At 31.5% G+C, this 24,386-nt stretch overlaps 1 protein-coding gene across 9 annotated transcripts in view; it reads right to left on the minus strand.

The window, feature by feature from the left end:
* The window catches only part of LOC123719615 (plasma membrane ascorbate-dependent reductase CYBRD1-like), a 37,771-nt gene extending 13,385 nt beyond the window's left edge, over positions 1–24,386 (minus strand). Inside the window, exons 1-2 of one of the 9 annotated variants that reach the window (XM_045676197.1) lie at positions 24,329–24,386; positions 16,454–16,766 (exon numbers count right to left, since the gene is read on the minus strand). In XM_045676197.1, coding sequence (XP_045532153.1) covers positions 16,454–16,614 — 161 coding nt within the window. In that variant the 5' untranslated portion in view covers positions 16,615–16,766; positions 24,329–24,386. Of the gene's footprint in view, positions 1–8,073; positions 8,237–11,397; positions 11,594–15,458; positions 15,650–16,453; positions 16,786–24,328 lie in introns of those variants that run through there. The other 8 variants (XM_045676198.1, XM_045676200.1, XM_045676199.1 and 5 more) reach the window with 8 other exon arrangements.

The following is a 24,386-nucleotide window of genomic DNA, read 5'->3' on the forward strand; positions in this document are numbered from 1 at the left end:
GTATTGTTGTGGAAACATTTTAGAGTCAGAATTTTTTATCGTTACTGATGCATAGATAACACAACTGACGCATTTTCAAAGATTCTGTGTTATATTTTAGAATTCATAATTTCATGAAAATATTGGTTCGTTTGGTTTGTTGGTGGATTTGGTTGGATTCATCAAACAATAGAACCAATCAAGAAATAAAATGACTTTGTTTATTAATATTGTACACTTATAGCCAGTTCTCAAGGGCGTAGAATGGACGAGAACTAGCAAGAAACTCTCCGGCTTTTAAATGGAAATGTTTTTAAAGATATTTTATGAAATGAACAAATTCGCCACAGACTATGTCTAAAATGATAACTTATAAATGACATCGCTCATAATTCAGAGCTAAATAATAATCATATAAATTAATATTAGTGAAGAAAATACTTTTGTATGGGAAACTCGTGTATGATATTTTTCTTGCCAGTTACTGTCAAAGTTAAATTACTTTTGAAAATTTATGGCCAATGCCATAATTAATAAGCCCTTAAATCAATGTCCTCCGATAATTGCCACTCAAAATTGGTGGAAAATTGTGGCGCTTGCAAATGATTGCCAATTAAACGATAATGATAAGTGACAGTCGTAGAATGTATTTCGGTTTGAATTTAAATCTTTAATATATTATTAAGATAATATAGTTGAAATTTATTAAAATTTAGATTACGTGGAGAAAAATGTTGTATTTTGTGCTGTTAACGGCTGGTTATTTTATTGGTTCACCGGGTATCGAATCTACCTCCAGCATATATATATTTTGGGTCCTGAGCCACCGAGATACAGTAATTGCTAAAATATTACAAAAGTATTAAAATTATTTTTTTTCACGTTAACGTTACATACCACATACGAGTCATAATTGCGGCGGATCGTTCATGACAGCCGTTCCCTTCCTATTATTAAAAAACTATTTGTAATTCTGACAAAAAGGTAGAAAGGTTTCTAATTTAGTTGTTCGTAAGTGTAAGTGGAGTATTTCTACCTATTCCTTTATCCTATTCAAGATCTTTAAGTTTGTGAACGAATTGAATTTTTGTATATTTTTGATAAACTCAAAAGCTACCAATGTACCAATATGGAAATATTGGTACAGTAGCTTTTGAGTTTATCAAAATTAATTGAGCTTTTGAATAGTTCTTTTACAATTAGAATGCTTCATATCAAAATACTAAAAAAATAAATGTCAGCCTACGAGTAAAACATACACCTAAACAATGAATAGAGAACTACGAACAGTACACGCACCGCATGCAAAACGACTATTGGATAGTACCCAATATAAGGTAAAAAGTGACCCACTGACCACTAACGGTAATACATTTATCCGTCGATTTCACTGACAGCAAGTCAATTTTGATGTCTCAATCACCTTACAGGTTGCAATATACAAACACAAGATCGTAGAATGAGATGACAAGTTATTTCCGATTGTGTAATTTTAAGCTATAATAAATTATTTAGTTATATAATACATAAACGACATTTCTTATTATCAGAGTAGATAGTTATTATCAGCTCGACTTCACCGAATCATACCTTATATATTGAAGAATTATTACGGTTTCTTAAATGACCTTAGGGAAACATACATACAAAGACTATTATTAAGAACCTGAAGACTCTGTTAACTGCCAAAGAGCCAGCTAGCGAGATCTGTTTCTTCATCACTTTTAGTTTGTTCGTCTATCAACTATATAGTTATAACTACTAGATAAAACATCAGTCATCAGAGCACTGTGGCGACTTCTTCCCTGAGGTCTTAGATTCGATCACCGGCGCGTTCACCTATGGACTTTCTATCACGAAACAGATACAGAAATGTAAGGCCAGAAGTACAAAGTTGTAGCGCTACTGGTATATAAAATATCAAAAAAGTATATATATTTTTAAAAGCATAGACAATGTTAAAAGTCAATACTCGAGAGTTCATGAATATATTTTATGTCTAAAAGAAAAATATATGAACTAAATTGTACCAAATGGACATATACGCTTCTATTATGTCACAAATTTCAGGAATGTTCTCTCATAAAATGAAACATCAAAACTTGCGCTGGAATTTATCCCTTTACTGAGAGCGCTATTCATGTTTGAAAGCAAAATGTACTATGGAAAATGTTTATATGCATTGTAATATTAAAGTGTAAATATTATTTTCTTATATTTAAAGGGTTTTACAGATATCATAGAAGCGTTAGCAGGAAGCGAATGGAGGAATGGACAGAAATATTTCGGAAAAGCTGGAGGAACTGTACTGAAGGAAGCTCGGATATTATACCAAGAAAATAAAATATAACAATTCTAAGCTTATTATTATATTATATTCTACTTTTTTAATTATTGGAAAGTACTATTTTTTACAGTACACTTTTATTATTATTATAGGTACCAGACTGGAATACATAATGTTACCTAGTTAGTTAGCTTTAACGTAGATTAATTAAAAAATATGTCTAGCTAACAGAGCCACCATATACAGTTATGTAGGATCAGAATCCTTCGAAGCTATTACAACTCCTGTGATCCTTTCGGATATTCAAATAATCACACAACACAACCGAATTTACACAGGCATTATTTAGTTAAATGTCTGGAATAATTTTTATTGATTTTTTCCTTTTGTTAATGTTTGAACCTTTTTGTTAATATGTGTCCCATCTCGTGTCTATATCTTTAACATAATTATTTTTTATGATGTTATATATCATTTATGATATCAGTAGGATTGCGAAATAAATAATAATGTTATTCCATAGATTGTGAGTACGTTTTACTAATATGGAAAGTAACTGTCAATCTGAGCACGGTTGAAGTTTACCTTTGTTAAAAATTTACCTCAATCTTTATCATCAATCTTATAGGTATCAAAATAGGCACGGCAAGGTCGCGTATTATATAAATACAGACTCCGTCATAGTATCCTGATAAATATGTTATCGTGACCTTGTTCTGATAACAGGCATCTAAGAATTTGAGCAGTAAACTGACGACTTACATGGCAAATATTTGATTATATTTGACGCATAAATAATAAGGTCATTACTACTGTCGTTACTCAGGTAAATGTTGGTTTTGCGTGAAGATGTTTTTTTTAATAACACCGTATCCAGATATTTATTAATGTGAATTTACGAAGGCGTAAACACCAAGTACTTGAGTATTCCTATCAACGTTGGTAATTTTGGATTTCATTGATATGTAGAAACCGATTTTAGCTTCAAATAAAGATGAATATTGTACAAGGTAATGCGTTCAGCGTAATGTATTCATACAGAAGTGTTGAATCAGGAAGTATGTCATGTCAGTAGGGTAGCTTCACGTTCACAAATGACTTTAATGCCTTATTCATGCGTGTGTACGGCGTACTGTACAACACACGTGTAGGAATCTACATTTACGATAACAAGAATGGTTCCATGATGACATGACGAGAAATTTCAATTTTATATGCTTATAGAAAGTCCCGTAAGTCCTACGATCGCGACCTGACAGTTCGTTTCATTCAATTCTCGCTTTTCGATCAAACCTAAACAGTTGGTTTGTAGGAATTAAAAAGAAACTGTTTTGATTCAAATTTAATTTCAGAAATTATAACACTTGTCTATAGATAATCATATTTTACTATTAAAATACTTTTGAATGTGCTGGGGTCTCGATCAGCCAGCAATCTGAAACTATTATTGTTTCAGCGGGAACCCAGAAGCAACGGGCACTACCACTAGTCGCAGCGCTTCACATATTTCAAGTAAACTCTAAAAAACTAAGAATTTATATTTGAAATATGCAAAAGTAAATCGTGCATATTTTCGATTCGCGCCAGATGTCCGAATTACGAAACGACTTGGGTGGGCATAATTTGCATGTTTACGAAGGAAATGATAGTTCGATTCCATAAAGGAAAATCGAAGTCTGTACTTTTGTTATCATCCTATTTCCTTATTTATCTGGCAACAAAGATGAAAAGGAGTCTTACAAATTCAATGAGGAATGAATTCAATCTCATGAAGATATAGAAAACCGTCACAAAAATTCACCTCGCTAACTGTTTGTGTGCTAATAACTATAAGAAGGCGAACCATACAATATAATTAACGATTTTACAATATTATACCAAAATAAAGTCGTAGCCTACTAGATAAGTCACATATAAAATCTACATATATATCTCTCTCTTCTACATATAATCAGATATAGCGCAGAGACATGATATTAAATCTGTTGTCCCTTTCTCATTCCCTAGGTCTAAAATCAGAAAAATCTTCCAAATTTCTCCTATTAAAACCAACCAAGTCCAAGCACCTCTCTTTCGAATTCTTCGCGATTTTAACGGATTGAATAGTGCTTATCCGGAGCTGGATATATTCGGTATTGGGCTGATCGGTTTTAGAGTAAACATTGTTAGGTGCCTATCTCGAACCTAATTCGCTTTTTTTCTGATGATTTTTTTTATTATTTTATTACATGTTATTACTGTATTTTTTATTTTTAATTACTTTTTTGAAACACTTATGTTAGCTTTAATTGTCATACATTTTAGATGAAAGATTTTGTAAAATATGGAGTAGATTAAGTACAATGTATGATGTACTAAATTTTAATTAATAAATATAGTTGACCGTGACTATATCGAATTGAAAAATATAAGGTTTAAAATTTTACAAGTACATACATACTATTTTTTTTAACTAAATTAAAACCTTCTAAAGACATGACCAGTCATGAATAGAAATAACAAAATTCAAAAAGCGAAATACAGAAAAACCTAATATTTAAAGTTACCTATAAATTACTGACCTAGATCAAAGCCTCCCAGGTTTTTTATTAAATAGATATTAATCCAACGCTCGGCGCAACATTCATCCAAATGTAGGTTACCTCTTCATCTCATGTTTTCAATTAATACGTTTTTAAAATTTGTTTCACAATAAAATTCTAAAAGTATATATGTTATTTCACATTATTCATAGTTCATTGTTTTTGTTTTAATTCGAATAATATGGCTTTAAATTTCTAAAGTTACAATAGGGTTTATTAATGATAGCTAGGATAAGCCTTTGAAGAGATTTTAGGGATTTTTTATTTAGATATTAAATATTATAAATCATTTTTTCCTAATTCCTCCGTCCAAAGATGCCAGACTGCTTTCATATATATGTAGGTACGACATATAATAATTCAGCATTATATCATTAAAGCGTCTAAATTATAACAAAATGGAGACTAAAAAAGCTCATTATTATTCCTATTTTCTCATTAACTTTCTGACAAAGCTTTCACTTTCACATCAATACATGTACGTAAGAAGTAAGCATACCTACTTAAAAATACGTCTTTAATGCTGACTCATCGTTACATAATTTAACTAAGACCACAAAAGCCTCCTTCAAAGACTTTGACCTTTCGCTAAAACCAACAAAATGAAGCTATCAAAGGGTGAATAAAATTAACAGTCTGCACTGGAGATGTAGTATTGGAGTTTGACCTCCGTGACCCTACTGCAATTCAAGGAAGATTTCAATGAGCTGGCAATTAGATCAAGTGACATGTCTCATACTTTAGAAGGAAAGTTATTTAAAATCTACATACACACACACATATCTAAACACATGTAGACTTTATTTTGGACAAATACTAACAAGCAAAATTGATTTTAAACTCACTAATGATACTAATTTATGGTGACTAATCAAGCTATGTAAAAGTATAGTAGAACTATTAAAACAAATACTTTGCATGATATTTAATTAGTCTAACTAACTGAATATAGTCGAAATATACCGAGAAAATACGTTTACATGTCTTCCAGTTAATAACTTTTCTTACCAAAGTCTCTTAAAGGCATCTGCACTAACTATATGATTGAATTTTTGTACCAGCAACAATATTGTATCTGTAATTTTATTGTATGTATATTATATAACTAAGTATATACATAAGTAACATGATATTTAATTGGAACAAGTTAACAGAACATACCACGGCCACTATTATGTAAAGTGCTGCCAGGAACGAAATACGGTTGGATAGCTCATAAGGGAATTAGGGGTCACATAATTGAGTTTGGAGGAACGCTCTCTTCATACAAAACAGGTTAAATTCTTCATGTTATCGATTGCATACACTAATTATGTACCCTCATAAATTTTATACAATGCATAATCGATCATAAAACTCGGCAGATTACTCAAACAGCAATTTTTTCCTTATTACTGTTAATTCATTAAGAAGTATTTTTTAAAATCTCTTACGGTAAGATTTAGTCGATACTTAATCATGACTCCTGTAATAAATATTATGAAATATTCATTTATTTCGGTCATTGATTTATGAAACTAATCAATAATGCAATTAATTGTTAATGACAACTAGAAGGGAGGTATAATAATATATATTTTTAAAGTTTTTTTTAAATTTAATTTTAAAAACAGTATCAACGTAAGGATTTACTAGACTTGTTTAACAAAACTGAAATCAGTTTTTTAATTTACAAAAGTATTTTAAACCTTCATAAACGGTTTTAAGAGCAAGTAAGTACGAAGTAAGGAGTATGTCAACGGCCATGTGTTAGCAGAAATGGTCACTGATTTGAAGCTCCAAAATAATAAAAAATACCTAATGATTAAATTTTGTCTAAATTATTAAATCAATCATTAATACGTATACTATTTCATACGATATACCTGCTGTATTCAAAATAGACTAAAACTTCACCCTCGGGAGGGTGAAGCTGACAAGTTGGTAATTGCAGAAAATTCTCGGTGAAACTATGCAACAAGAGTTTGTTAAATATGACCGAGGGGGTAATTACCTGATACGAACTACACAACTGCATTATTATCGCTCACTATGCTAACTATACTATACTATACCAATACTCCCAGTCTAACTTAGATTATTCTCCTAGATAGATTATATCCATGTAATCTCTAGCGACCTTTTGTCTCGTACAGTACAGTATTGATCATACAGTAATATTAAATGAGTAACTTCAAAGATCACTTCATGCATAAGCACTGTGCTTATTAATTCCTTGAAAATTTAATTTGATTACCATCGAAACACTATTTTTTTAGGAAGCCAAAAAACACTTGTTTGCGATATTTTCTCAGGTTACAATACCCCAGACATCGACCAAATTTTACTCTGGCCGACCAAACGTTATATAAATATAAATTTCGTTTAGTTTTGTAAGCTATATAAAATGATACCCCTTCTCAAGATCTATCGAATCTTAACGTTCAATAGCATTGTTAGGCTAATGAAGAACTTGAATAATTGCTTAACTCAAGTTACCGAATGGCAACTGCATTCTTCTAACCACTTGACCACCTTGAACGCTGAGTATTGCATTGTCAAATTATAGCTTAAACTGAAAGTCAATAGCAAATATAATAGATGTTTTGAAAATTGGTAAAGCTATGTATGAATTAATATATTGTAAATCAGAATTTAATTCAAGTTAATTTCATAACTAATTTTAAAAGTATATAAATAGGTCGTCGCTTAAATTAAATGTAAGAATCTTTAAAGGAATGGGAAGATAAGCGTACTACCAAGAGTCAAACGATTATAATTACACTTGTTTTCGTAATTAGCAATTCCGTGGGGTCGGAGTCCTCGGAAGCCCTTCTCATTATACAACGTTCCAGCTTAGAGCAACAGAAACCTTGGGCAAACACGCCCTACATTACGCGGTAATAGTATTTTTTTAAATATTTACCGCCGGATAGAAACCGCTACTTCCTCCTTGTAATTTCTGTCTAGTTGCTTTCGTAAATAATTTTTCGGTCGATTTAAATATGTATTACTAGAGGTTACGTACGTAAATAAAAAAATAGAAACAGATCCTGGTATACCTTAAAAAAATATTCTTTTAAATTAAAACAAATTTCATTCTATTAAAATTGTCTCATAATGGGGCGTAAACACATTACTGTGTCTGTCAGCTAGGCAGCCTTCTGCCTGATTATTTGGCCGGGAATCAAACTCGTTTAGTACGCCACGTAGGTGAACTAGTAGAAAAATATAAAATATACTCACGGCTTGGTATCCTCCATTAAATACAAAACTAAATATTTTCCCAAGAATGGAATGCTGATTTTCACAAGAACCTTCTTAGTCATTATAAATTTTAATATGTTTTAAAAATATTTCTATCGAATTATGAATAATTTAGTTCAGGTGTACAATGTATTGTTTCGTTCACTGGTATGAAACTTAATATTGTGTCGCAATAACTTTATGCTCACAATGTAAATTACTACTTACGCAACAAAATTAATTCATATACATAATAAAAACAAGCATTCTTATGCAAAATTGCTTACATATTTAAGGTGAAAATATTATTCAACATTTTCCAATCACAGTGTATCCCTACGAAGGTGGTAGACTATTCATTTAACAAAATGAGCTACCATAATGTAACTATGCATATACAAACATACACTCAGGTTAAAAAAAGGAATTAACAAAAGGGCTTACTATTTCTAACAATATATACGTAGGAACTGAAGCAAACCTTTTGTTAGTTCACTAAAACGTAGTCAAGTAAAACGTCTGTTAATCTATGCAATTCATTAATTATTTTCATATATGTGTCATGTGTCGAGGGATGAGTTTTCGAATAGTAACGGCGGTCGATGTCGCATCCTAACGTAACCATCAGTCACTCTAAGGCATAGGCACTAGCGCATTACCGTCTTTGTCTTTCCACATAACAACTTTATCAGATACATGGAAAGCGCGCAATTCTCGGCGCACTATGAGTTCGTCGTAGCCCACAGTATTTATATGCAATATATGTGTGATTAAAATAACACATTCCTTGTATAAGTATCGCTTGTGGCATTCATTTTGCATTCTTCGTAGATAACATATATTAGAAGGGATACGAATATAATCAATTTAGTTTGCACAGAGCCCATTTTCAATCAAGACTGTGATTGATAGGACTTAAGGATATTATTATACAGTAGGTACATTTTAAAGGTTGTTATAATTGCAAACCTCTGCCATGTTTAGAAGTTATTTACATACTATATGATCAAAAGTTTTATGTTTGAATTATTTCAGGTTTGATATCGCATATCCTTTATTCAAAACTTATTTGTAATAATTATTATAAATCTTTCTTTCTTTCCAAAACTTAGCAATGGCCTCTTCTGTTTTGGGATAATAAAACTTTCTTTCGATGTACAAAAAAGAAGAAAAATTTCACAATTACAAAACAAGAACTACAACCGAAACAAATATGTCCAAAATTACCAGTAGGTACAAACGTATGCACGCGTGAATGCGAAAATGTTCGTGTATCTGTAAATCATCTCACATCAGATGATAACCAAAAAAATTATGTAGTACTGTAATGAAAATGTGCTATTTTTTACGTGGTCTATAGAAAATTATACATAATTTTTGCAACGCACATAAGGTGAACAGCCGAGTAGTGATTTGATGAACTAGATCGTCGCGCGCATCAATTAAGGCCACTTTATGTAAATATGCGACCATTTTTCAACGACTTCACAACAGAAAAGCCTAGAGCACCGGCTAATTTTACCGTTATAGGCATGTTTAGTAATAATTTTAAACTTATTTTGTGATGTCTAATATTGATTGTTTGGACAACATTTATTACAGAATGGAAACCACGACATGGAAAAAGGAAAAGAGGAAGACACAGCAAGAGATGGGCAGAAGATATAAAGAGAATAGGAGGCAAAACTTGGACAAGAAGAGCTAAAAGTTGAAATAATAAACACGTTGATCACCAAAACCGGCACATCTAATTGTATCAGATTAAATTAGATTTTGTAGCTAAAACAAAAGTTTATAGAAACTGGGTGTCAGCAATAAAGGATTAATAATAATAATATTTATTGTATACGATATTTACTTGTGACTTTAATTAATGCATATCGTAAATAATGTAACAAATTATAAAATTTAAAAAGTTGTTTATCAGATTTACTTTGTATTCAATTTTTAATTAATACAGACTTAATGATGTATTTCATAATACAATCCCAATATGTGTACCATCGTGTTAACATATCACCTGTATGATATATGCTATATTATGTTTAATATGAACCAATATATTTCTATGATTAAAAAAATAATTATTAAGCATACACAATTGTGTTTGGACTGATGTGCTTTTTTTATTCAATACAGAACTGGACAGGCGTTTGGCGAAAATACCACCTGATGTTAAGTGAGATGTGGGCTATTGGAGGGATCACCTGTCCAGGAGATTAAAGCGGCGTTTTAATCGCCATTTAAATGAACCCATATTATGTTTGTTATGTCTGTATTTTTAGCATTAGGTATAAATTAATAGGTTAAAAACAACATTTATTTTATCAATTATTATCAATACCATTTAATTCCTATATATATTCGTATGTGTTCCGTTAACTGAACAAGTTTCGAAACATAACATTAATTGTTGTTTTCGCAGCCAATGAAGTTTTCCGCCAAACAATGTTTCATGTTTCTAAACACGACACAAGCTGAACAATTTAGTTCGCTCATTTGACACGCCACAGTTAATTGAAATATATTTAAACCTTGAATTTTCGCAATTATTATTGAGTTACGTAGACAAAACTCAAATTTTATTTTCAATTTACAAAAATATTGTAATAAATTCGCGTTAATTTGTAGTTAAATAAATTCCATTTAAGTGTAGTACGCGTCAACTAACAACAATATTATCGACCTCTTTAAGCAGTAGTCAGTCAGAAATATCGCTTGTATTTTTGACTTCACAATTTTTTTCCAATGAAATAAGATAGCATTCGGTAAATCAGGAAAGGCTAACAATAATTATAAAACGCAACATATAATGTACTGATGATAAATGCGATACTTGCATATTAGATATTAGGATACTAGATATTAATTTCCAAGTCTAATTAAGGCAGAATATCACTATTGTTTATTTACAATACCCAGTGGACAATTAAACAAATGACGATCCCTTTTAGTATGCCACAGAGGGCTGACCTTGGAAAGTGATGTCATTTATCTGCGTTTTACGCTTGAAGACTCTTAAATGCATGTTTCGTCTCCAGAATATAGAAAAATGTGATGGAAAATGATGAATACAAAAGATAAAATCGAGTCGATTGATATAATGTTAAACGGTTATAAAAATGTTATTGTACGTAATTTAAAAGAACTCGAAGAATTGGTTTAATTACAACTTTTGCCGTTGCCGCCTAGGAACAAAGCTATCCGACGCATGGTGTTACACAATTTATAAGTGAACCATCAGTGTCGAGATTAAAAGTAATAGTGTAAGTTCTGATAAGCTAATGAAACTAATATCAACGATAAAAGTCTAAAAATACATACGGCCTCTGTTTCACTTGATACCTCTGACGCATTGTTGAGTATCACACTTCCGAACATGCAAAACCACACGACACAGTGCAGTACTCCAGCTACTATAATCACTTAGGATTATTTTTATGTTAAATTTGCTTCATTTTGGTCCAGGATGTTTTAATTAAACGTGTGACAGTTTGTCGGTTGGGCGCTCGACTGGATCGGTGCGCTTGCGCACCTCGCGGTAACACTATTTTATAACGTGTATCACACAGTGTGCAATCAATTTATGCAAATTACGGGATGGGACTGAGCAATTGGCAAAGTTTAGGAATCTTTATCATCACCATAACTAAGATCAGACTTTCCAAAAGTTATGTGAAATGGTATTTTTTACCTTGGGAAGATAAAGACAGAATACGTAGCATACACGTCTGCGTCTATTTCAATGGTCCTCTTTTATAGGCACCAAGTTGAGCAACTTCCTAGAGGACGTCTTTAATTTCTGGATCTAAAAAGGTTTTCGCGCTATATATTCGAATATTTACTATAAGGCGTTGAAAACGATCATTAATTGAAAACTCAATTGGTGGACCCGGGAAATAATCACACAACCCCAGGTTTGAGATTTATAATATCATAACAATTAATTTATAATATCAAATAATTAATTTATAATATCAAATGCTATCCAGAAGTAAAGATGGTTTGAGGGATTTTCGATTAGATATCTGATACGTTTAGAAATCTCAACCGACAACGAAAAACCTTACTAGGTGCTGTGAAGTCGAGGTAAAAACAATCTAGCCCATGTTGTGAAGCATAAATCATTGAAACTGGAGCACTGTCACAACCGATAGATCGTAATTGGGCGCTTGACGCGGTCTGTTGATTATGTTAAGACTTTATTACTCTACCTCACTTCAAGTTCGTGAGTTACGTATAAAATATGGTTCCACGTTTTATTGAACGGCCTGAGAGTTTTCCAAATGGAATTGGTTTTTTTCATCCATAATTCAATTGTATTTTTAGAGATGCCTGTATCGATATTTAGATAAAATATAATTGCTTTCTTTTGAGCTGATAAATATCGTTGGTGATTAAAGCTATTGTGGTCGATATTTATTTATATTATATAATATTAAATACTTAACGTTTAAACACATTAATTACTCCCACTTGTGTCCCTTTTTGGCAAAGGCCTTCTCCAAGTTTTTTTTTATTGCAATAAAGTTCACAGAAAGAATGCGACTTTACATCAATTAAAATCCTACAATAATTATGGCTAATAAGTAATATTATGTTGACTTAATTTTCTACAAAACTATTGAATTAAACTAAGGTAATGTTCATTAACAGTCTTAGTGTTCTGTAATGTTTTGACACTATGTTCGTGTGTCCGAGATACCGCACTTGCACTTATATTCATTACACTAGGTTTATTAACTCAAAAGGTTTAGTTCTCTTTAGGCGTCTTATTCCTGTCGTGTCAAGAAGATGGATTGCCTCAGCATGCACATGGCTGTGTAGCCTGTTTAAGTACCACCATTTCTGTCTGCACTTTGCCACTCTCTGCCATGAACCACCTGCTGTTTCTTCTATCTGGTCTATCTATGCCATATTTACATATATTTTGTAAATTAAATAACAAAAACTTCCTAATGAGCAGTAATTAGCTTCTTCTATCTTAGCCTCGTTTGTTTTATCGGGCACTTACACTTCATTGAGTAAACATGGCGTGACAGAGACAAACTAATTTTAACATATTATGTGTCGCTCCAGCTTCGCAAGATAAATGTTTCCATATTATATTTCAAAGAGATAAATATATGATAGTTAAGATATTCTGTTATAATACAACTTTTTATCATCTATCACCTGAATGTTCTGCTAAGTCAACTTGAAACCAGCCTAGAATATTCGTACACTAGCTGTCTTTATTTAATTAAATAAAGCCTATATCACTTTAAAATAATAACTTTTGTATGTCTACATTCACAGAATCTGTACTATAATTCAACATGTTACGAAGTAACAAACTAAAAAAGTATATTTAAATTACGAATATACGTTTTTTTATTATATATTTTAATTGTGACCAATTTTTTATTATATATCCTATCCTATTAAATTTAATACATAACAACGTAGCTATTGACTGGGTATAGTATCAATCAAAGATCAAGCCTTGAGAAGTTCCTTTCGTTGACGAACAAGTTGCAATCTTAAGTAAGGAAGTCAACATTATTAGTACGCAATAAAGTTATATCTCGTTATTAAGGTATTTATAGTGAAAGTAAGAAATAAAATTACAGCTGTTAATCGTGGAAAGTTGGTAATAAAGTGCCTACGATTGTTATCCTCGCGGGTCATTGACATTTTCAATGTGAAAGAAGATTTTCCAAATGATGATGGCTGCTCTGTATGACTAAATACTAATCACCAAGATACCAAGTACATATTGCGTTCATCATACACCAAACATTCCACACGTTTATTGGGTACTTTAATCACGAGTTTAGTTCGCATCCATCAACCATTAATGCGTTATCGATTTTGATGTCTTTTTTACGGAAGCCAAAGGCTTTTCATGGTTTTTCCACGATGAAAATTCGCTATTACTATATTTATTCTACCTGTTATTTATTGGAAGCCTCGCACTATTAGAATATAAATATAATTTTCAGAACGACAATTTATATTTTCTCCTTTTCTAATTATAGATTAAAGTCTGTACCCACGTATCAGGTAATGTATGTGTTTACATTAGACATATAGCTACATTGGCATTGTCCTGTAGCAAATTGAATCAAGGCCCAGCTAGTAATAGACGATTGTCTTGAAACTTGATTCTAAAGTGAATAAATGGTTTATTTAGTACGTGGTATGCATATATACCACAAGCACCATACTAAACAAACCTTTATTATGCTATTTTTAACTGAACTCTTTAAAATTAATGAGACCTTACACATGTCGTGTTTTATTTGATTATATTTTCGTAAAAATTGAAATTACGTCGCTTACATGTCGTATCGGAACGGAATTTTTTAAAAATAAAAACTATATTAGAATACTGTTAGTTAGTTGTTTGTACTGAGTTAGTACTCATAGTACAGTATAGTAGTAGAACATAGTTGTTCTATATAAGAAAACCAAAATTATCTGTAAATTGTGAAAGGTAACAATTTTAAATAAGATTGAATTGCTTTAAGTCGTCTTTAAATTACACAATGTTAAGAAAATTAAAAGATCTAAAGTGATTATAAAAACATCGAGATAGGCTAATAAAACTATCAATCTGTCAACCAAACAATTCGTATGTTGCTTTTCATCACGGTAGACCTAATTTGACAGAAAAATACAAAGGATTACTCAAAAAAAATATTCTTCAGTAATATATCGATTCGAAATCGAATCGTCACGACAAAAAGCGTAATTATGTTCTTATTAGATTAAATAACGGCTAATTAACTCTGTCGCTTGGTATGTAACAGCAGGGTCGGCTGTTATATTCAATAAACGGCATCAATTTCATCCCATTTCCTGTGCTCCCAACGCTCCCACTGCATTACTAGATTTAATACAACTTGGAGGTCGAATGGACCCGCATTAGCTTGCCAATTGACTAATTTGTCATTGATAAATTACTAATTTATAAGTTCTTGGCATAACACGATACTTTGCAAATAAATTAGGAATTTTAAGTGCATACCTAGTTAGGTAATTATTTCTGCAATGTAGTCGATGTACGTACAATTGACCTATAAAGCGTTTTATTTAAGAACAGCTACTAAATATAAGTTAAATATTAAATAAATACGATTTTAGACGTAGAGGCTTTTTAAAAAATAAATTTATATTTTAATACACGATTGCCCTTTATTTCGAAAGGAAGGCTTAAGGTAGTCGGTAAAAGTTCACTTTAACTGTCATTTATATATACATTTATATTTGTTATTGAAAACATAAGTAACTCTCACAATTCTATTTCTAAGTTCGAAATGCCTGTGTATGTGAACAGCTAACACCATAAAACAATACTATTCCGTGATTGTACACTAGGTAATTAAACAAAAAATACTTACGGTATATTTTTTCTAGCCATTTTAAAGTTTATTTCGTATTTAACCACGTAACTTAAGTTAAATTTGTAACTTCACAAATCACTAGCGTTCGAAAAGTAAAAGTTCATAAAGAAATTGCCGACAACCGATCACATGAGTACGTTTCCCGCCACTATCATGTCAACTCACAACTCGGAGATTTCGTTTCGGCTTCGACGCGATGTGCGCCCTACTTCAACTAATAAAACAAGTCTGACGCCTAATAAAAAATAATTGCAATCTCATAAAAATATTATAAAATATAATCTATATTATTATATAATAAACATGGGTTAATATATGTTTAATAATTAAATTAATGTAAAACTAAAATGTAACAATATATTTCCTACATATCTTTCAGTATATAGTTTATTGCTTTACGCGCCATCTGTTGTTTAATAATGAAACTCGATCAATGAAATCAATTTATTAGGTTTGTGAGTGAAATGTTAGATGACAGTAATTTTGTTCAAAGTCTTGTTCTCTTGGTATAGGATATGGAGTAATTACCCTTGTGTGTTTATTGTATTGATTCTTTGAGGTAAATAGTTTATTAGCATGAGCTTACCAAACCCCGAAACATGTTTGTAATCGCGAAACATCGAACCTCCGAAGGCATTTCAGTCTTATATCCCATGTGCTAAAACTAATAAGCCATAGGGGCGGAACAAAGTTCTCTAATCTAAGTTCTCTATTTTCTTAATTGGGGTTCTGTTATTTTTTTTAATAAATTAATATTAATTATAGGTAAATTGATATTGATATAAGTAATAATCATCATTGGTACATGCCTTGTTAGCCTCTGTTTTGAATCGATTCAGTGATTTAGGAATGATGTCGGGGACGGTATTAGGTATCACTCAAGTCTTAAGAAAGATCTACTTTGCGTATTATATACTTTAATAGAAATATATAAGCCTCACTGAAATAACTTTTCTAAACAAATTCTGTAATAGTCAATATATTTTACTTACTTCTTGACGTGGTTGTGGTTTGCTTCAGGGTGTGAGATGGTGGAGGGGGGTGGCGGGAGGTCGTCCATCGGCACCTCTTCGTTTGGAGGCGAAGGAGGCGACTTGTCGAACTCCGCAATTGGTGCTAATTCTGGCATCGGCGACACCGAGTTGCTGTCCATCGCAGATAACTTTATTGGAGACACTTTGGCAACTTTTGTATACCTCTAACCTCCGCTTACCGGAGGGTTAAATCTAGATTAATCTTGACTGAAGAGGGAGGGACTATCTAGACACGATGAATATCGTAAAAAATTCGTCGTGTAACAGGCAACTAAGGAATGAAATTAGTTCGCGTTATCTCTCGAAACCTACTTCTTCTTCTTCTACCTGGAGGCAGATAGGTATTTTTAAATGTTAATAAAGTAAAGTAGTTATAGTAGTTAAAGTTAAATGGTTCCATTTTCCAATTCTAGACATTTTAATGCCGAGTAATAGACAGTGCCCATCAGCACGGAAGGACAATGTCCTGCACCCCTTCAATCATTATTTATTTGACGGACCACGAAGGGTTTGGTATGTTCATCAAATTATTAATGCATGACCATAAATACATTATCGCGTTAGACATTGGTTTGTCGATGGAGGTGTTAACCAATAAAAAATAAATTGTACCTTTATTCATATGCTGATTTACTTCGAATGTAAGATTATATTTACTGCCAAAATATGCTCACGAATAAGATAAAATAAACAGATGCACTAATTTGCCTTCCCCATTTCTCTTTGAGTATTTTAGTTTTCCTAAATCGTCTAACAAAATACCATAAAATAGAAATCCAGGAGTACCATACATTACATTACCTAATGCAGGCACGTATCCCAGAGGAAACCGCAAACCCGAATTCGTGCCATTGGAGTCTGTAACAAATTACCGTGACTGGTGGAGTAGTTTTCTAATGAAGTAATGAACTATGACCGAGTGGAATTCAGAATTTATATTTTGCGAATACAATTCGTAAATTAGGGTTGTTGATGTTGAATTTTTTTGTTATTCCGCAATGTATTTTGTCACCGTAAATATAATATTATTAGTAGCATTTAAAATATTTTTATGACTATTAGATAGTACTAGTATTTAACTATCAATTCAGAGGCAGTTACTAGGTTATATTTTTAATTACAGTCGCTATTTTCCTTGTGCTTTATAGACTATATGGCCATGATCATACGGGTATTGGAACAATCTTGACTTATACATTATTTGTCTTTCTTTGAACTGAATTAACTATCAAAAGCGGTAAATGTAAACAGAGACAACTGAAGTGTGTTCCGCTCATCAAGTCTGTCGCAGATCGCGGCTTTTATATTTGCTTGTACCCGTATACGCCTCTCTTACAGCTCGTAATTTCCGGTTTCCTATTTCATTAAAGTTAGAACTAATATCTAATCAAATAAGTACTGTAATACTGTCAAATTAGATTAATAAGCGTTTAATGGAGAGTAAATGATTGAATTAATCAATGAGTACAACATATCGATTATACTAGCTAAGGAATTACTTAATCTATAAGATTGCATAATGCACAGTTATGATTTTTAGTTAATATTTTAAATTAGAAACAATTTAAATTAACATAATTGTTGTAATAAATATATTTTCTACAGACAGAGATGTCCCAAAATATTATTAGAAAAATCTAATTTTAATGTAAATGTAAACACATGCACGATTTAATTTTGATTTTTTACAACAACGTTTAAAACTATGTTAACAAAATTAATTAAAGCTGAAATATTCATCAGATGAGATAACTTCTGAAGAGACCTAAATTACGCTCGTGAAAAATTTGGGAAATGGGACACGAAAATTACGGAGATATTAATATGGCGAATTGCTTAGCGAAACTACTTTACTGCGTGCTGACTGCACGAGGCGAGACTAAAGATGTAGTATGTAGTTTATATTTATAACTTATATAGCTGTATATTAATTTTATTGTTATTATTAACAAGTTGATATATTAAAACAATTACTCCAGGCGTAATTACCTTCCTCAATCCAATTTAAAGGAAAAATAATCCTTTTTCGTTTGTTCAGGCATTATTAGTTAATAGACGTCTCTGAGTATGGTTATTACAATCTTAAGAGAACTTAAAGGAAATTCAGGAACATTAATATTATTTATCGTAAGAGAATATAACATGCGAAGATGTCGGTAAACTAAGTGAAAACTACTATAGTTAATATTACTCATAATTATAATGATGTAACTGGATGTATATGTATATGTATAATCATTGCATAATTTTACATATTATACAGCTATCCGTTTAATTACAAAATAATCAAACATAAATCTAATGTGATAAAACCCAACTTCTTGGGTGTATTCAGCAGCATAATGCTTTATGTTTTTAAAGCAACTTCAAAAACGTAACGTACGTAAAGTAAAGGATAGCCTATAATGGACTAAACAAAATACCATAATTGCGATGACCCCGTCTCTTAGGTCACATATGGTTAAACGATCGGATTCTTTAGTTTCAAAATGTTGAAGGAACAGCCATGCCACTGTTCTGATACAACTAGATTCTAACTGACTCAAAAAAGATTTAAATCGGTTAACAAGATTGTGTTTGTTATTTTAAATATACCTTTATTATTACTATATAGAATTTAATTTCCAGATATGTTACTTACATTTAAAATAAAATATTAACGGTTTTTGTACTCGCATTTATGACATTTAAGGCAATCAAATCAATAAATAACTTTACTGTGTGTCTGTGATAAGTATAAACCGATAATGCAATGAAATAAATTTCATTGAAGAAAATAAGATTTTCTTTCGACGCTTTTCCATTATTTACTCGTCCGTCGGTGAAAAAAAAGAAAACAAAGCCTCTATTTACAATTTGTCAGCCAAGTCACCAACGATTAGGAGTACCTCCATAGCAAATAAGTTATAGGTCGCGTTTAGTTATTACGATTATATTCATCCTGTTCAAAAGCAGTTCCCGACAACACGTCAAGTGATTATGTGGCTTATGTTTGAGATATAAGAGCAATTATGCGCTAACAGCGGCGCGAGGAAGAGGACAATTTGATATGGCCTCAAATCATTCCAGTGCAATGGGGAAGGTTCTCCTACGCCAGCGGATCCGGCTCTGATTTCTTTCTGATTCTGGCAATGTCATGTGAAAAAAAATGTTTTTAAACGTTCGTTAATCTTATATAAATAAATATTACAAGGTAGGCCATACGTATCGACATATAGTTCTATGTATGCGTTTGTTAACTTAACGCGCTAATTTCAGGTGTGTTAAAATTTAAATATTATGTCTTAATCTACGAATAAATTAACGCAGATAAATCCGCAGGGTACAGCTAGTCTGATATTAAATTTAGATTTGATAAATGAAATCAAAACCCTACCAATTCAAAAGTTTACCCTTAATTTGTGGCATTTATAATATGAGGTTGAGGTTGTTGAGGCTTTCTCTTCCATAATCTACTAAATCTAAGTATGGACGATAGTGAAGCGAGATATATAAACAAATATCTAAGGAATAAATATACATTATTAGAAGTAACTAATTTTCAACACAACATAAAAATATCAATTAGTGTCCGTTATAATTTTGGGGGAATTAAATTTTCGTTAATCATATTTCCTGTGGGAAATGCTTTATCGTGGGGAAAACGGACTAATGAATGACATCACGGAAATTACACCTACCCTTTTAAGTAATTAAGTTTAAATAAAAACATTAATTAACAAGTCGTTAAACATTTGAAGGTGTGACTTTAGTTAAAAATAATTCATTTATATGTAATGTTTACAGGTAATAACCATAATTAATTACGAAATACTACCGCTTACACTTATAAATTTTACAGAATTTACGTAACAGTAACGAACCGCGCATTTCTCCACACTAGTAATTTTCTCGGATTTCGTCCTCCGGTTTTGAATGTACTACAATGATTTTTTTACCCCTCAATAAATCTGCGTCACGAGCATAGAGTACAGTAGGTAGGTTTTTTTCGATAATTGCATTATTATATTATAAAGTCAGTAAAAAATACGGTAATATTATGTCAACTACTACGAATTACCAAAAGATAGGAGATAAGACTATTGAGCATTGTAAACTTTAGTTGTAAACAATTTCTAATAGTTATAGTAATCTTTTAGATGTTATACTTTTCCTATTCAATCTATGTCATGTTCGAAAAACTATCTTCATAAAAGTATAAGTTATAAAATTCATAACTTAAGCAAAGGCTTGAAAAGGCAAGTTAAATGTGAAGTGTCTCGAGACCTCTCATCATACTCGTTCAAACGATCTGGCCTGACTGATCTACTTAACATGTAAGCGAAAATTCGTTCCCATCAAAGCATTTAGATTTAAATCTACTATGATTTAAAGAGATGAAAAAAAGTAATTCATGAATAATAACGAATTATCATCCATCTCAGTTGACTTTTGTGCACGTACCTACACTATGGTGCCTAATATGTTTATAGATTAATTATAAATGATGAACTCATGGATATATATCATTTAAAAAATGATTTGACTTTTTTTTTAAATTATTTTACTTTTTGGAAAAATTTCTTTACTTTTAGAATGACTTGACTTTTTTTATTTTTCGTCTATCCTGATATAGGTTATATTTATTTCCACCTCTAGCTGTCCGAAGTCAGCACAGTCAATAATAAAAAATAACAAGTAATATATACACTACTTAAATTGAATTTACTAACAACATTCAACTGAGAAATAAGGAGTCCATACTAATTCTCTGTCGTGGAGTTAATTAGCTTCGTGTAATCAAACTTTCAGGACGCTACCAAAGAGTGTAAGGTAAATATTTATGAAAGGTCGCGAGTGTGTGTGGTCCCATAGCTAATGTTTATTTATGGTAGAGGGGTTTCTCTGAAATATACTTCAATAAACTATTTTAAGACAGGCGTGATAATTCAAGGAGTGTGTACAATTTTACAGAAGAACAAAACAGCATTATTAATACAATTTTATTAATCTAGTTATGATTAACTTTAATAATCAGTATTGGACTGTTTTACCTGAGGCCCTTTTGTTTTGTGGGTACCTAGTATTAGTACAAAGTTAAAGCCGTATAAGAAGGTACAAACATTTAAGATATCAGGTTTTGGTAACTAACGCCCTTATTGAAACTTTTGTAATTATTTTATATAGAGGGTTTGGATATAGAAACACGATTTACCATTACAAATAAGTCAATTTACAGAACCAGGTCATTATTTATAAGTGATGTTACTTAACAATATGTATACTTATTTGTATTTTGTATTGTTTATGCTGAACCCAATATTTGTCTTGTGTAACATTATCATTATCATTTTGTCAACACTTTCAAAATACTAGACGTAGTTTTAATATTAGCTTCTTTCGTTTAAATAGTGTTAAGCTCACAAAATCTAGCCATTTATCGCAATTTTAAGTGTTAAAGTATCTTAATCAAAATAGCACATTTCAGCAGTTGATTGGACATAAATCGCTAATTAAGACTATTAAATTTAATTACGTTGAAATATTTTAATAAATTGAAATGGCTTTTATTAGTTTGCAAATGAATTTTTTAGTTCAACCGACGGTTAATTTATTGCAACCCAGTTTCACACAAAGCGAGGAAACCCACAAAAGGACTATAATAAAGGGTGAATAGCTTATAATGAAGCTACCACTTACACCGGCCTTGTAATAAAGACCTGTTTACGCTAGATATTATTCCCTAGCTTTTCATTTTTATTTGTCCGCGTCGATGTTTAGCGTTTCTTACACGCTGCCATTCAAAGACATCATTGTAGCTGTTTTAAAATGTGGAAATGTTTGGTATAAATTATCTAGACCAGAGCGAAAATTTAATACCAACGTAGCCTCTAGATTTAGCGTCAATATTTATTTTAAATTAAATGGAAGATTTGCAATATGTGAGCATCATATTTGCTATACTGACAGGAAAACAAGCTTAACTTCTCTTTTGACTTCTGCCACAACAAATGTAAAAATTTGAGGTAAGTATTGTAAACGTACAAATAAACACATATATATATATTTGTAATTTTCTTATCATGAAAGTGTCTTAATTAAAATCGTATAAAGTAAATAATTCTATGATAAAGTACGTTATCACGTCATATGCGAATCAAGATAACATCGTTCTAATTTCGTACGATTCAAAGAAGTCAACATCTTTTAAGGAAATTTCAATGTTTCTGTTAAACATTTTGTACCAACAAAAAAAATATATACTATAGAATGACGTATGTATCTTTAAACATTGGTATCATTAACTTTAAACACGATACGTTTATTACTTAGGCAAAAAATTTAAAACGTTCTTCACTGACCTCGAACGACCCCAAGATGTGAACTTACAGCATACCAATTATTTTTTTAATATGAACATTTCTAAGTTGATACAGAAGATTGCACTGAATGTTCTAGACAAATATGTCTGCACTGTTGCAATATGATTAAATTCGAAAACAACAATTTATGAATTGAGGGTTGTTTTTATTAATAAAACAAGTAGATATACGAGGATGATAGAATATTAAGGACACCGAATTTATTAGAATTAGAATTATTTAAGGAAAGATAACACTAACCACACCCGATAACACCCGTGATTAATATCGGAAATGTACTAAAACAAAAACTCTTGTTGAAGTCATTAACGGTGGTCAGAATATAAACAGATTACTTTGTAAGAGTAAAAGTTACTTTAGGTAATAAACGTTCACTGATTGCAGATGTCCAGGATGCGCGTGCGCTGGGAAAGTGATACGCGCTGAGAATGTATTATACCAATCTTATATGATACAATCTTAAAAAACAGTAGCACTTTCGTGACTTGTTGACACGAAACTATTTGTGATGCCGACTTTTATAATAAACTAAATCTTACGCTGTACTTTTTGTTAAGTTTGATTACATGAAGCATTTAATAATTACGTATGGAAGTGTATTATCTATTAGAACGTGATGAAGTCTTGACATCATAAATTATAGCTATTATATTTAATTTAATTTTGTTAATAAATTATTCTTCTTGATTTGCTATATTAGAAATGTATTTATATATAGCAAATACAGCAAAATATAATTTTGCCAATAAGCATAGCATTCATGATAAACAGATGTGATCTGTATGCCAACGATTACGATGAAAACGCGGTTTCATATTTGGAAATATAGACGAGACATAGCAAAAGATACTGTCCCAACTCTATATAGATGTTGATTCAGGGATGTCTTCTAAGTACAATATAATATTCACCACCCTCTACAATGGAATTGTAGCGCGTAGCTATTTCCTGTCAAACAGGAAGCGTAGCAGTAAAATGATGCTACATTTTTGTATATCAGATTTTCGAAGCAAAAACACTTCAAACTCGTTCACAATGTTACGCGTTTTAAATTGATACCTATAAGAGAATGTTGGTTACATATCGCTTCCTTGTATTACGTACGCTAGTATAAGTAATATATATTCCAGTGTTTGTGCGAATTAGGGCAATTTTATATAAGCCTGTGTAAAATAGTCACCGTATACTGTGAAATATAATTAATGAAAAATTAAAAGAAGGGTCGTGATGAAGTTTTTCAGAATAAAGTAGAGCGCGGGATATCGACTCGTAGTTTTATACGTGTAAGTTAAGTTAGACCGGGAGGGATGCTGCGCGCTACAGCCACCGCTACGGGCGTAGTACGTCCGGACAAAGCGTCCCGCCCTTTCCGCTTCTGCCTCCGTGGTAATTTTAAACACCGGTTCATTTAAGCAGCAGATATCGAGAGATAAAACGAGCACTGTTGATTGACTAATTGTGGTATATTTACTTTGAAATAACGGCGGCTAGTTGGAGCGTGTATCGTACGTGTGAGGCCGACAGCACGG

Source organism: Pieris brassicae, chromosome 2 (genome assembly GCF_905147105.1).
Source record: "Pieris brassicae chromosome 2, ilPieBrab1.1, whole genome shotgun sequence".
NCBI classification, from domain to species: Eukaryota; Metazoa; Arthropoda; class Insecta; order Lepidoptera; family Pieridae; genus Pieris; species Pieris brassicae.